The sequence below is a fragment of the Opisthocomus hoazin genome, chromosome 15, assembly GCF_030867145.1.
Source record: "Opisthocomus hoazin isolate bOpiHoa1 chromosome 15, bOpiHoa1.hap1, whole genome shotgun sequence".
Classification (NCBI taxonomy): domain Eukaryota; kingdom Metazoa; phylum Chordata; class Aves; order Opisthocomiformes; family Opisthocomidae; genus Opisthocomus; species Opisthocomus hoazin.
The window spans coordinates 17,168,681-17,184,496 of NC_134428.1; the positions used below are offsets into that span (position 1 = coordinate 17,168,681).

The 15,816-nt window shown below is 50.6% G+C and overlaps 1 protein-coding gene across 1 annotated transcript in view; it reads right to left on the bottom strand.

Moving 5' to 3' along the window:
- The window catches only part of DNAH3 (dynein axonemal heavy chain 3), an 86,602-nt gene that overhangs the window by 69,071 nt on the left and 1,715 nt on the right, over nucleotides 1-15,816 (bottom strand). The window contains exons 2-3 of the mRNA XM_075436173.1: nucleotides 14,278-14,383; nucleotides 6,345-6,546 (exon numbers count right to left, since the gene is read on the bottom strand). Of these exons, the coding sequence (XP_075292288.1) occupies nucleotides 6,345-6,476 (132 nt within the window). The 5' untranslated portion in view covers nucleotides 6,477-6,546; nucleotides 14,278-14,383. The remainder of the gene's footprint in view (nucleotides 1-6,344; nucleotides 6,547-14,277; nucleotides 14,384-15,816) is intronic.

Below are 15,816 nucleotides of genomic sequence, written 5' to 3' on the forward strand. Positions count from 1 at the left end.
CTGCTCTGAGTTTCCTAAATCAAATTTGTTTAGGACACTCACAAGGAACAAATTCCCAAATTCTTTTGGTTTCAGCTGCCACCGGCAACAAAAGCGCCACGCGGCCGCCCCTCCCCCTGCCGGGGTGCGGAGGAGAATGGAAAGAAAAACAGGCAGAAACCGGTGGGTCGGGATAAGGGCAGTTTAACAGAACAGCAAACAGAGGGAAACAGGAACAACAACGGTACAGATAAGGAGAAAACACGACAAAAACAGACCCGCTCTCTCAGATCGCACCGGCGCCGCATGCTCCCGAGCCACGAGAGAGTCCCTGCCGCGCCGCTCCCCCCCACCGGAACCCAGCGTGATGTCACAAGGTATGGAATACCCAGCTCTGTTTGGCCAGGTGGGGTCAGCCCCCACCCCCCGGCTGTGCCCCTTCCTGGAGTCCGGTGAAAATTAACCCTGTCCTGGCCAAACCCAGGACATTATCCACCCCTTATTCCATACCATCTACGTCATGCCCAGGTCCCCCATTGTCCAGTTGATCACCACCACTTCTCCTGTCTCCAGATATCATTCCCTTAGTCTATGGATCATCACTCTAAATCATAGAAATTATAAAAATCATAGAAAGTTTTGGTTTGGAAAGGACCCCTAGAGGTCATCTAGTCCAACCCCCCCGCAGCGAGCAGGGACACCACTAACTAGATCAGGTTGCTCAGAGCCCTGTCCAACCTGGTCTTGAATGTTTCCAGCAACGGGGCATCGACCACCTCTTTGGGCAACCCATTCCAGTGTTTCACCACCCTCATTGTAAAGAATTTCTTCCTTATATCTAGCCTAAACCTACCCTGTTTTAGTTTAAAACCATTACCCCTCGTCCTGTCACTGCTGTCTCTACTAAAAAGATTGTCCCCATCTTTCCTACAGGCTCCCTTTAAGTACTGAAATGCTGCAATCAGGTCTCCCCGCAGTCTTCTCTTCTCCAGGCTGAACAAGCCCAACTCTCTCAGCCTGTCCTCATAGGAGAGGTGCTCCAGCCCTCGAATCATTTTTGTAGCCCTCCTTTGGACCCGCTCCAACAGTTCCATGTCCTTCTTGTGCTGAGGGCTCCAGAGCTGAACGCAGTACTCCAGGTGAGGTCTCACCAAAGCAGAGTAGAGGGGCAGAATCACCTCTCTTGACCTGCTGGCCACGCTTCTCCTGATGCAGCCCAGGACACGGTTGGCCCTCTGGGCTGCCAGCGCACATTGCCAGCTCATGTCCAGCCTTTTGTCTATCAGTACCCCCAAGTCCCTCTCAGCAGAGCTACTCTCGATCCTTTCATCCCCCAGCCTGTATTGATAGCGGGGATTACCCCAACCCAGGCGTAGGACCTTGCAGTTGGCCGTGTTGAACCTCATGAGGTTCACACAGGCCCACCTCTCCAGCTTGTCCAGGTCCCTCTGGATGGCATCCCGTCCTTCTGGTGTCTCGACCATACCACTCAGCTTGGTGTCATCTGCAAACTTGCTGAGGGTACACTCGATGTCGCTGTCCATGTCATTGATGAATATATTGAACAGCACCGGTCCCAGTACGGACCCCTGAGGGACTCCACTCATCACTGGTCTCCATCTGGACATTGAGCCGTTGACCACTACCCTTTGTGTCCGTTGAGTTCATTTAATCCATGACTTCAAGCTCCATCTGTCGTAATGGTCTTCCGTGGCAGGAGAGGTGATGTGTGGTGGTGGGCAGTCACTCGCTGCATCCGGAGCTCACGGCTGATGCATCTGGTGCGGCCCGTGCCCACAGTCTGCAGTAGATGTTGATCCTGATGAAGTTGCTGGATGCCAGTTGTTGAAAACCAGGTCCAGTTCCATCATCGCTGTGCTCTGCTAGGGTTCATCAAAAAAGTCCATCCTTCTTTAATCTGGATGATTCTTACTATGCTACTAGTGGTACTAAATATAACAATTGTAACAGTGATAACAGACAGTGACAGGGTTATTTAACAATTAACTTTATACAATTTATTTATGGACTATTCTCCCCTAAAATCAAATCCCCATGAGGTACACATCGGACTTCCCCATCCTTCCGCATTACCCACCAGGTACACCCAGGTCCTTGAGCAAAGGCAATCCCGCGGACGGGCTTGCCTTTGCCCAAGGCAGGACTAACCCAAACCGTCTTCCCTAACATGTTCCGCATGTGCACTACAGGGACTTTATTCCCTTCTACGGGGTGCTGAGGTTTTGACTGGGCAGGACCAGGCTGGTTGGTGGATCCCCTGGTGTTAACCAACCAGGTGGCCTTTGCTAAATGAGTATCCCAGTTTTTGGAAGTCCCACCCCCCATTGCCCTCAAAGTGGTTTTTAGCAGCCCATTGTACCGCTCGATCTTTCCAGAGGCTGGTGCATGGTAGGGGATGTGATACACCCACTCGATACCATGTTCTTTGGCCCCGGTGTCTATGAGGCTGTTGCGAAAGTGAGTCCCGTTGTCCGACTCGATTCTTTCGGGAGTGCCATGTCGCCACAGGACTTGTTTTTCCAGGCCCAGGATGGTATTCCGGGCAGTGGCATGGGGCACAGGGTAGGTTTCCAGCCATCCGGTGGTGGCCTCCACCATTGTGAGCACATAGCGCTTGCCTTGGCGGGTTTGTGGCAGTGTGATGTAGTCAATCTGCCAAGCCTCCCCATATTTATATTTTAGCCATCGTCCTCCATACCACTGAGGCTTTACCCGCTTGGCTTGCTTGATTGCAGCGCATGTTTCACATTCATGGATAGCCTGTGCGATGGTGTCCATGGTCAAGTCCACCCCTCGGCCACGAGCCCATCTGTACGTCGCGTCTCTTCCTTGGTGGCCCGAGGTGTCATGGGCCCACCCAGCTATAGAGTTCACCCTTATGTTGCCAGTCCAGATCCACCTGAGCCACTTCAATCTTAGCAGCCTGATCTACCTGGTGGTTGTTTTGATGTTCTTCAGTGGCCCGACTCTTAGGGACGTGGGCGTCCACGTGATGGACTTTTACAGCCAACTGCTCCAGATGGACAGCAATATCTTGCCACAATGGGGCAGCCCAGATAGGTTTGCCTCTGCGCTGCCAGTTGTTCTTCTTCCATTGCTGCAGCCACCCCCACAAGGCATTGGCCACCATCCAAGAGTCGGTGTAAAGATAGAGCACTGGCCACTTCTCTCAACTGGCAATGTCTAAAGCCAGCTGGATGGCTTTCACCTCTGCAAACTGGCTGGACTCACCTTCTCCCTCGGCAGTTTCCGCGACATGTCGTGTAGGGCTCCATACAGCAGCCTTCCACCTCCGCTGCTTCCCCAAAATGCGACAGGACCCATCCGTGAACAGGGCATACTGTTTCTTATCTTCTGGCAGCTGGTTATACAGTGGGGCCTCTTCAGCACGTGTCACCTCCTCCTCTGGCGATGCTCCAAAATCTTTGCCTTCTGGCCAGTCCATAACGACCTCCAGAATTCCTGGGCGACCAGGGTTTCCCATTCTGGCGCGCTGGGTGATCAGCGCGACCTACTTACTCCACGTAGCATTGGTGGCATGATGCGTAGAGGGGACCCTCTCTTTAAACATCCAGCCCAGGACCGGCAATCGTGGTGCTAGAAGGAGCTGTGCTTCAGTGCCGACCACTTCTGAAGCAGCTCAAACGCCTTCATATGCTGCCAGAATCTCTTTTTTCAGTGGGAGTATAGCAGGCCTCCGATCCTTTGTATCCCCGGCTCCAAAACCCCAGGGGTCGACCTCAAGTCTCCCCTGGTGCTTTCTGCCAGAGACTCCAGGTTGGGCCATTCTCCCCGGCTGCGGTGTAGAGCACGTTTTTAACATCTTGCCCTGACCGGACTGGACCAAGGGCTACGGCATGAAGTATCTCCCATTTAATTTGTTCAAATGCCTGTCGTTGCTCAGGGCCTGTCCCGATCCGGTATCGGGGAGGTTTCGATTTGATCCCAGGAGACGAGATTAAGATGCAAACGCAGTCATATGCCGTGCAACCTTGTAAACTTTATTTTCGGTGAACCGGGAATCGGAGGTCTGGCGGGGACAGCAGCGGGGGGGGAGGGGGGCGGAGAAGACGAGACAGAAAAAAAAAAAGGGTAAAGTCGGAAAAACCCCAGCGGGCGAGGAAAAGAAGTGCGGGGGGGGAGAGGATCAGTTACCACCACCACGGATTTGACAATGTCCAGCGATGTCCAGTTGGCTCAGTCTCTGTGCAGGCGTGGAGCCCCGGCAAGAGTAGGGCCCAGCAGCCAGGCGGTGAGGAGGAGAGCAAGAGGGCGGCGAGGAGCATGTGCTGCCCTTTTATAGGGGCATTTGCGCATGCGCAGAGCATGTCTGCATACGTGCAGTTCCTGCCATGCGTGCGGCCCGCTTAGACAAGTCCGTTTTTGCCCGTCCACGGGCTACTCTGTGCGCAAGCACTCTGCTTTCCTGCAGGTCGTTATGGCAGCTTCCTTCCAGAAGCCAGCAAGAGATGGCAATAGCGATGTCGAGACAAAACCAGTTTGTAGCGGTCTTCTACACCACTCCGTGGTGACATTGCTGCCTTTGCGGTGGTGTGGGAGGTGGTGGTGGTCTAGAGATACAGAATGAGAGGGAACGAGAAATGAGAGAAAAAGAAAAAGAGAAAGAGAGAAAGAGGGAGAGAGAGAGAGAAAAATAGGGGTAGAAACCAGGATAGAAGGGATGGGTGACATGGCAGGGGAAGGAGGGACCAAAAAAAAAAAAGGGGTATGGCACAGAAATGCACAATCATAGGCAGGTTGAAACTTTACACAATGTAAACACTGTCTCTTCGAACACTGCTAAGTTTAACAAGGTCTTACTGAACAAAAGTTTGAGGAATCAGGTAAGTATGAGGTAGTCTTTTCATGATAACAAACATAGGAAATCAGGGTGGGTTTGACATGGATATAGGTATGCAATTCTTCTGTTTAACAGTCTGTGAATTCTATAGGGTCTAAATGATGGGTACAGTGGTTGGTTTTAGTTGACGAATGACATGGATCTGTCTTACGCCATCAGGTGATGTGATGGGTATGAATTGCATATTGGATACCACATGTCAGATTAACTGAACAAAACAGGGAAAAACACATGGTAAAAACATTAAAGCAGCAACCACGCATAACAAAAATAGTAGTAATTGTTTTACCCATCGTGTCCCTGGCAACCAGGACCACAAATCACCAGTCCAACCATTCCATGTTTGTACTGGAACGTGAGCGATTCTCCTAATATCTTTGGTCATTTGGAGGACCACTTCGCCCACATCATCCATCTCCAAGCAACAGTTAGAAATATTTAGTTTCCCACACACCCCCCCCTCTTCAGCTAACAGGTAATCCAGGACCATGTGATGTTGAAGGATTGCCGTGCGCATCTGTTGAGACTGACGAGTTAAAAGGTCTAAGGCATCTGCAGTTTTATTAGTGATGATTTCTACAGCCGCTTGCAATCGAATTATCTGATTTAAACCATAAATTGGTTCCCTTGCCCCTGATATTGGTTCATTGGGGTTCCAGGTGGCAGGTCCATAATGCTGAATTATTCTCTCATGAGGCCACTCATCACTCCCTCATTTTTGCGTTCCACCCAGGTTAACCTCAATAGATCGCGTTTTACGGGCAATCCTTCTATCCCCCAGATCATCATATAGTCTTATCCCCAAACGAGGTCCACCCGTCTCTGGGAGGACGGAAAACATGGGCCGGATAATCCCTACGTAACAAGTCCCTGCCCATTCTGCCGGTAAACATTTGTAGGCAGTATGTCCGCAGATCCAATAATGACCCCTTTTTGCCTTAGTGCCATAAGCAAATGGTCCAGCTGTCTCCCTTGGAGATTGAAAATGAGTTGTGTCCTTGTCGCCAAAAGGGCTAAAAAACTCAGTGGGGTTGTCGTTTATGCGGCCAGTGCAGTACCAGGCGCCAGAATCATTTTTCCACTCACACACTTGACTATAGGGGTAATAATTGGACCGCTGGAGGAAGGTTTCATTTTTGCTTGACCAGTATCCCTTAAATCCCCGACTGTGCCCGGCTTCATCAAGCCACATCCATACGCGGACACCTCTATCTTTATCAACTAGCTTATGGGTGAGTGTCCATTTGCACTTGCTTTCCCCAACATGGATCCCTCCCTCCTGGACACGGTTTAAACAATATTGCCCGACAGCCGGAAACTGAATTGGCCATGTTCCGCTATCACCCCAAGTAGAATTCGTGGTCTCACTGTAATTGCTCACAATCTGGGCTGGGGTGAGGGGTGTAGACGTCCATGGCCAGCTCGATAACCCCAGGGGTCCACCACAGACCCAACAGTGACTCAGATTAAAAGTTCGACTTACAGCCTTGGCTAACAACACAAACTCATTGTCCTTAAAGGGATCATAGGGATCAGTGGGAGGTGGAGGAAGTGGTTTTCCATGGCTTCCATAGATGCATCCCCGAACCAGTATGACCAACAATAACGTGCGCATTCTGATTAAGTCGCAATCTGTGTCCGTTTTACTTCCTCTGGGAGAGTGTATCCAGGTTGGTTGCTCCTTCCTAGAAAATAAGAACAGAAACAAACTCGCTTCTCGGGTTAGAACAAAGGAATAATAATCAACCTGCCAGGCCTCCCACAAACTCTTTCCTTCTCTCAAGCGTAGGGGGTTGTTTTCCAGGGGGTGTATGCCCAAACAGACATGACACTGTTCACAAGAGGACATACATGTTTTGCATTCCTCCCTGGTAATTGGCCACCATCGAGCTTGCGTCTCACGAAATAAATCATACCATTTCCATACAGAGGCCCTTTGGGCCACCCCGTCAGGGGGTGGGGTTCCTGTTAAAACTGCTTTGGTCACTTTAAATGGGTCCCAAAGGATTATGGGTTGCTGTTGGATAGTTCCTTCAGCCTCTCTCAAAGCCAGACTATCTACAAATAGGCCCTTTTCCCAAGTTGTGTATCTTTTTCCAGCATCTTTGAAATTACGTGAATAGAACCCGATGGGCCAAATGGGCCCCTCTGGTTCCTTTTGCCACAAATTAACTGAGAGCCCAGTTCAGGCAACCCCCATTTGATTTGGACTGGGTCCACTGGATGGATAGGTCTAAGGGCTTGGTAGGCATTTGCCTCAAACACCAACAGTCGTAACGCCTCATCGTGGACCTCGGTCCACTCCCATTGGGCCTTTTTCCACAGTAAATCATACAAAGGTCTAGCAATAATCAAAAGATTAGGGATATGTTTTCTCCAGAACACGAGTAGTCCTAATGCATGCTGTAGCTCTTTCTTTGATTTTGGCATTTCAATTAGATCGAGGGAGGACAGAGTATCAGGGGGGATACAAGTCATTCCCCCTCTCCAGCAGATTCCCAAAAGTTTCTCTTCACTAGAAGGGGCTTGTATTTTTTCGGGCAGAATCGTCAATCCTGTATGTTCTAAATGGGTGATAATGTCCCGCTGCGCCTCCTTAACTTCCTCTATCTGACTCCCTCCCACAAGCACATCATCTATATACTGATAAATCTTCACCCCCACTTGTATGGGGATCGCTTCCAATTCCTGCGCTAGAGCATGGTGATCTAACGTGGGAGAGTGCTTATAGCCCTGGGGAAGCCGCGTGAAAGTGCACTGCTGTCCTTCCCAGGTGAAAGCAAAACGGCTCTGATCTTCAGGTTGAAGGAGAACCATAAAGAACATGTCCTTAACATCAATAGTTGCCAGAATCGGGTGCCCGTGCTCCTGAATGGTGCTAATGAGCTCGGCAATGTTGGGCACAGCAGCAGTTAACGGTCCCGTATTAGCATTCAAACAGCGGTAATCGACAGTTAACCGCCACTTTCCATTAGGTTTTCACACCGGCCAGACCGGGGAATTGTAAGGCGAGTGGGTGGGAACCACCACTCCTTGTTCCCGCAGCTCTGCCAGCACCGGGGCTATGCCTGCCCTGGCTCCCAACGGCAGCGGGCAGGGTTTCACATCAGTTAATTTAGAAGGGGGGAGGGCAGGCGCCGCTTGTAGCAGACGCACCTCCGCGCTGGGGGTTTTAGCCAATTGTCTAATTTGGGAGGCACCGAAGGACCACGAATTTCCCTGGATATCACGCCACTGTTTACCCTTTAAAACATCCATGCCTAAAAGGTTCATTTGGAAAGGTCCCACAGCTATCATGGTGTCCACGGGTTCTCCCTCCCCCGGTAGCCATAATGTCACCGGAGTCATGGGCACTGAGTTTTCCCTAAGGCGTTTAAAACTATCAGGCTTTTGGACGGGACCGAAATTCCACACCGTTCCGCCTCGACCCGGCTTAGCACAGTAATTTGTGCTCCGGTATCAACCAAAAAGGTTACCGGTCTCCTCTTTGGCTCTACCGCCACCGTAATCAATAAATCCCCTTTGTTATTGAAGGTGAGTCGTCTTACAAACATCCACTCTCTGCCTCCCCCCTCACCCTGGGGGAGCGGAGGATTTAGTTTCCCACCAGCTTCTTCCCTATTTCGTTCCCCCCCTGAGTTCCACCACGGGTGGGGCACTAGGACCTGGCGCAAAAGCGATTTCTCGCCCTGACCATCTTTGCACAAGCTGTCCTAGCTTCTTGGTCGGGAGTCCATCCATGAAGTCCCGGGGAATGCCCTTCTGAAGCCCTAACTGCCAGAGTCCCTGCCGATTCAGGGGCTTTCCTCTCCCGGCCAGATTCCGGGCTTCTCCCTGAGAAAAACAACTGCCCACTCCCTCGCTCTGCGGCTCGCACGGCTCTGGTTTCAGCCCTTTGATATGGCCGGTTAACAGGTCCGTATTTCCTCCCATAGTTAATCAGCTCTTGGGCTATCTCCCCCCACGTCCACACTTTCCTCCCCGGCCACCGACGCAGTACGCAGCCCTCTGCGTCAGCGACAACGGGGCTCGGCGATCGCCGGTAGTTAAGAACAAACCCGGGGCCCAGTACCCTTCCGCTTCCCTTTCCGACAACGAGATCCCGTCCACCCCCGACAGGGACACCCTCCAGACATATTCTGTCTCCGATTCTCTCGCGGTTCTCGCAAAATCTTTTCGCAGCTTTGCCAATTCGGTTGCCGCAAAAGGGGTTTCTTTAGTAATAACCTGAGGACGATTATCACCGTCGTCTTCATATACGAATTCCGTTTTAACCAAGGGGTACATGTGGGGGGGGCTGCCTGCGGCCTCTTTTGCTCCCTTCAAGTCCCCTTGGGGGATAGATCGATCGTATCCCTTTCTCTGCCCGCGCTACTTCTGTTTCCGCCAGAGTCTGAGTCCCTCAGGAGCTGATTCCTTAACTCCTCCTTCAATATTACGTTTTGGCACCTCTTCTCCTCCAGCAGCCGCTTACTTTCCCGCAACTGTTCTCGCAGAGTTTCTACTGCCGCTTGCAGAGAATCTACCACCGCCTCAGCCAAACTCGCTCCCAGCACCGCACAGATGATCGCTTTTCCCTTCCCCCTCTTAACTCTGGCTTCTTTTTGCAACACTTTCATTCTGTCTACCACACTCTGTAACCGAAACCAATGGTCCCTCACCCAGCCTTGCCCCTGGAGCAAGGGGCGAGCTCGGTGAGCCTCCAGAAAGTCATACAGCCTCTCTGGTTCCTCAGCCCGCACGGACACACAATCACACGTGTTGGCTGCCTGCGGGGGCAGCCATTTTCCTACAAAGGGGATGTCGTCCCGGGAGGGCCACGCTTTGAAATCCGAGCTTCCCCTATACGCTCCCGGGCCCCATTCAAAATCATTCTTCTTCTGGGTCACGTGGTACAGAGGACTTACAATTTGGCTGTAATTTGGGATGTGCATCCTCCAAAAACCCACAACACCCAGGAAGGCCTGTGCTTCCTTTTTGCTGGTTGGTGGAGACATAGCTGCTATTTTGTTGATGACATCCATTGGGATTTGACGGCGCCCATCCTGCCATTTTATTCCCAAAAACTGGATCTCTTGCGCAGGTCCCTTGACTTTACTTCGCTTAATGGCGAAACCGGCTTTCAGAAGGATCTGAACTATTTTCTCCCCTTTCTCAAAAACCTCTTCCGCTGTGTCACCCCATACAATGATGTCATCGATGTACTGCAGATGTTCTGGAGCTTCACCCTTTTCCAGTGCAGTCTGGATTAGTCCATGGCAAATGGTGGGACTGTGTTTCCACCCCTGGGGCAGTCGATTCCAGGTGTACTGGATGCCCCTCCAGGTGAAAGCAAACTGTGGCCTGCACTCTGCTGCCAAAGGGATGGAGAAGAATGCATTAGCAATGTCAATTGTAGCATACCACTTGGCTGCCTTTGACTCCAGCTGATACTGAAGTTCTAGCATGTCTGGCACGGCAGCACTCAGCGGTGGTGTGACTTCATTCAGGCCACGGTAGTCTATTGTCAGTCTCCACTCTCCAGTAGATTTTCTCACTGGCCATATGGGACTATTAAAGGGTGAGCGAGTTTTGCTGATCACTCCTTGACTCTCCAGCTGGCGGATCAGCTGATGAATGGGGAGAAGGGAGTCTCGGTTGGTACGATACTGTCGCCGGTGCACCGTTGTGGTCGCGATTGGCACCTGTTGTTCTTCAACCCTCAGCAACCCCACAACAGAAGGATCCTCCGAGAGACCAGGCAAAATGGACAGCTGTTTAATTTCTTCCGTCTCCAAAGCAGCTATGCCAAAAGCCCACCGATACCCCTTTGGGTCCTGGAAATACCCTCTCCTAAGATAGTCTATGCCAAGGATGCACGGAGCCTCGGGGCCAGTTACAATGGGGTGCTTCTGCCAGTCCTGCCCAGTGAGGCTCACTTCAGCCTCCAGTACACTCAGCTCTTGGGACCCCCCTGTCACTCCAGAAATGCAAATGGACTCTGACCCTTTGAACTCTGATGGCATTAAAGTACACTGTGCACCAGTGTCCACTAGAGCTTGATACTCTTGTGGATCTGACGTGCCAGGCCACCGAATCCACACCGTCCAATAAACACGGTTGTCCCTTTCCTCCACCTGGCTGGAGGCAGGGCCCCTCTAATCCTCGTCAGAGAACTTGCTGCTCACCTGCTGTAAAAATGACTTGGAGGTCCCCTCCAGAGGATCGGAATCAAGGTCAAACTGTCTACCTGGTCTGGAGAGCTGGCTGCTGGAAACTGGAGCGGCATTTTTCCTAAGAGAATCCCCTTTGGTGATTGCTTTACCTTGCAACTCACACACTCGTGCCTCTAGACTTGAGGTGGGTTTTCCATCCCACTTCCTCGTGTCCTCTCCGTGGTCACGCAGGTAGAACCACAGGGTGCCCCGGGGTGTGTAGCCTCTGTATTCCCTCTCCTGAGCAGAGAAACGCTTGCCCCTAATAGCTGAGACACTGGCCCGTACAGGTGGGGAGTACGACATATTCCTGTCTAGTCGCTTGACCAGTTTCTCCACGGCTGAGACAAGGAAGGAAGAGAGACTTTCCTCATATTGCCGGAGTCTGACAGCCACCTCATCCACTGTTGGTGCCTCCTTACCTTTCCAGTCTACTATTGCCAGTGAGTTGGCATATGAGGATGGTGCGCTCCGCACAAACTTCCTCCACATGGATTGTGAGCACTGGAGTTCATCTGGGTCTGTGGGTACCTGCTCATCGTCTGTGTCACAGTAAACCAACTCCCGCACAGCTAATTCCCTCAAGTACTGAATACCCCTTTCCATATTGGTCCACTTGCCAGGACAGCATACAAAATCATCACTGAAGGGGTACCTCTCCCTCACGCCTGACAGAAGTCTCCTCCAGAGGCTGAGGACTTGTTCCTTTTTCCCCAATAGCCTTGTCAATGCCCCCATCCCTGGCCAGGGATCCCAGCTGCTTGGCTTCCGTGCCCTCTAATTCCAAGCTGCTGGCCCCGTTATCCCAGCACCGCAGCAGCCAGGTGGCAATGTGCTCGCCTGGGTGGTGGCTGAAATCTTTCCGCATGTCTCGCAGCTCGCCCAGGGACAGGGACCGGGTGATGATCTCTGTCTCTATCTCCCGCGATGACCCTGGCTCATCGTCATCCCTCCCGGAGCGATCTGCTCTCTTTGCGTCTTTCTTTAGTTTTACAGGGGCGACTGCAACCGGCACAGGTTGGTCATTGGGCTCAGTCACTGTGCCTGCGGCTGGAGCTGGGGCTGGAGCAGCTGCTGTGCCTGCCAGGGAAACCGAGGCAGACCCTGCAGCTGTGGCAGCGGCGGTGCCAGTCTGGGGGGCTGTGACTGCCTGCTGGGCTGGAGGGGCTGCAGGGCCGGCTGGGGGGGCAGCGCCACCCGCAGTGCCTGCCGCTTCGTTTCCCCCCCTTTCCCCTTTAGGGCACTGAATCAGGTTGAACATGGCTCGGTAGGCGTGGGCCAGACCCCAGCACGTTGCTGTGATCTGTGTCTCTCTGGAGTTCCCAGGGTGGCAGCACACTTTTTCCAGATACTTTACTAGTTTGTCCGGATCCTGTACTTCCTCAGGGGTGAGTTTAAAGAACACCGGAGGTGCCCACTGCCCTAGGTACTTGCCCATGCTGTCCCACACACCCAGCCACTCACAGCTATCCAGCCCCGGGGCAGGTCTCTGCATGATGTTCTTAACTACTTGCTTAACCCTAAACAAGACCCAAAACCCATTCAGGAGGCAGAACAAAAGGAGAGTGCTGCCCTGAGCATCCCAGGGGTACTCGAAATTCTCAAAAGCCCTTAGGACTAGCCTGAGGGAAAGAGGGGGGGCGAAAGAGTGGGGGAAGGTATCCCCTTCGGTTTTCCCCACAGGCTGGGTTTGATTATTAACAAATTCTAGGACATAGGATCCGAGGTACGGAAATGACCGCAGTGCCACATGCAAATACAAGCCTAATTTCATGCACATTGACGTTATCATGTCATAAGTCGATATCATACAGTATAGCAAAATCATCATCCTGATCCTTTTCCCTGACGTAATGAACAGCACCACAGGGAAAACATAGTGCAAGTATGGATTCAAAAACCACAGCCATCTGATCACAGACAGAAACATTTTTACCGGCGACTGTTTAACTAACACAGCAAAATGCCTATAACAAAATTTAACAAAATGTAAGAAAGCAGTTTTAACACCCGCTGCTCAGCCCTGCCGTTATCCCCGCCCCACGTTTGGGCGCCAATTTAATGTTTTGGTTTCGGCTGCCGCCGGCAACAAAAGCGCCACGCGGCCGCCCCTCCCCGTGCCGGGGTGCGGAGGAGAATGGAAAGAAACAGGCAGAAACTGGTGGGTCGGGATAAGGGCAGTTTAACAGAACAGCAAACAGAGGGAACAGTAACAACAATGGTACAGATAAGGAGAAAACACCACAAAAACAGACCCGCTCTCTCGGACCGCACCGGCGCCGCACGCTCCTGAGCCGCGAGAGAGTTCCCGCCGCGCCGCCCCCCCCCACCGGAACCCAGCGTGACGTCACAAGGTATGGAATACCCAGCTCTGTTTGGCCAGGTGGGGTCAGCCCCCACCCCCCAGCTGTGCCCCTTCCTGGAGTCCGGTGAAAATTAACCCTGTCCTGGCCAAACCCAGGACACAAATACACAGTGAAACTATCAGAAAAAGGAGGTGGAAGTATGGGGTATCTGAACGCCAGTGAACTAAATCACCATGAAAAACAAAGTTACTACCCAATACGATTATGTTTGAATAATGCAGAATCATTGTTTACATAATTTTAATACATTTTTAGCAAGTGGTTATTTCTTTCTGATAGATGACTGGAAAACTAGTCTGCCCAAACCTAGTTTTCCAGCAGACAAAACTGTGCCCTCCTCAGTATCAAAGTAGAGCCCATTTAGAAAGAAAAACTGAGAAAGGACTGATCTGGTTTACCTCTTCAGTATTCTCCAGCACGCCTGCAGACAGACACGCAGAAATTAAGACATTATCACTGCCAGGAACATTTCATTAAAGACAGCATGAATTGTTCTTCATCAATGACTAAAGGACTGGGCCTTAGTGTACTGTAAAAATGAATAAACCATGCAGTTTATTAGGAGGTTCCTTCATTCTTAAAGGTACAGGAGTTATTAGGAAAGCCATTGTTCATCCTAAAGCAACTCTTGATTTATATGCCACCTAACCTTTCAAAAAGTTACATACCTGAGCAAAGGAATTCTTAATACGAAGTGTATTATAAAGGCTTAGGTCCAAAGAATATTCAACAAGAACGCGTGTCTTCAAATAAAAGTTCTTCCAATGTCAAACCACTAGCCACCAGTAATGACCAATTTCATCTGAAGTTTTGAAAAAGTTACTGATCTTTTACAGTCACTATAGAAAGAACTTACCCTGAGGAGCCTCGGGCTCTGTGTTGGCTTCATTTTGCTTTGTTTTTTGTTTGCTTAGAAGTTTTCGGTCCTCCCCTCAATATCAGGATCCTTGTCGTTACATGCACTGGAAAAGAATTAGACACTAATTTCAGGTACCATACAAGGTGTCAAAGCAACCGGTCTCCTATCCCAACTGCCAGGAAGAAGAAAAATCTCTCCCCCAGCTCTCGTCTTCCTTATTTACATCACTAAGCTTTCTTCCTGTCCAAACCACACAGTCTCTTTTTCTCCATTCCTCCTGAAGCTCACTTTTCACCTTAATCTTTCTAACTCTCTCCATTTTTCACAAGATTTTCTTCCACCCTGCTCTTTCCAGTTTCTGCAAAATCAGCTTCCTCCCCACTGCCTGTGGGGAGGAACAAATTTCAATTTGTTGCTTTTATGTATTTTTTTTAAAGTGAGCATAGGGAAATGTCTTGTAATGTCCCAGGGACTCTGGGCCCTTAACTGTGGCTTACAGCAGACGGAGCCCCACAGTAATTGCCATGAGAAAAAAGCACGTCTAAAGTTACGGGAAAAGAGAAAGAGAGAGATGCCCAGCATGCCTTACACATCCACAGAGTGCACGAGTGAGCAGGGTAAGAGCAGGTACTACCTGCAGACGCCCTTGTTACCAGTCCCTCTGCCTGTTCCAGCTTGGTGAACTTTGACGCTCTGCCTTTCAGTCCTTAGCTTTGTCACCGCAGTTACAGCATAGCTGGTGCTTGGTGACAGGAATTCCCCCTTCCTCTCTTCCTGGAGCAGAGAGAAAAGAGCCCCTTTCAGTGCAATGTTGCGCCAAGCTGTGGTCAGGGAAATTCCATTCCAGAACCAATGAGCAACTGTACGGGTTCATTTTACCTCTGAAAGCTACTAAAAAAGTAGTCCTAAGACATCTGAGATATTCTGACATTTGTACGAAAACACTGCACACAGCACGGGAGCTCCCAGAACAATCAAAGCAATATAAACCCAAATTCTCTTAGGTACAGATGGAAAAAAAAAATATTAAGATTCAAAATCTTGAAACCAAACATCTCCAACACTTTTCCACCATTCGGAATCAAACTCCCTGAAGATCTGCAGACAGCAGGTGGGATGCTTCTACTCCCAGTTCCTCTAAGCTTGTTCGTAGGCATCTGCCTCCCACTCACAGTTGTCACTATGTCCTGAAAGAGTCCTCCTTCAAATTTCTTCACTAATGAGAGCTGTTACTATCTGACATGAAACCTAGCACAGTCTCCTTATACTGACCCTCGAGAGAGGCCTTCTACATGTTCTGCCAACACAGCGAGCCTTCCATTTTAACTTAAACTCTTTCCCAGCATCTTTGGATGCTATTTTTCATCCCATTTTCTCTAAACTGTGAGAATGGCTCATATCCCTGATTTAAGAGCACTGTTTTCCTTATATCTTGACCTAATAACAAATAAAAATAGAACATTGTTCCTGCCTGGCCACACATGAATGTTCCTACCATAAACTAAGCTGATCTTTAAACAGCAGGCAGCAGCGTGG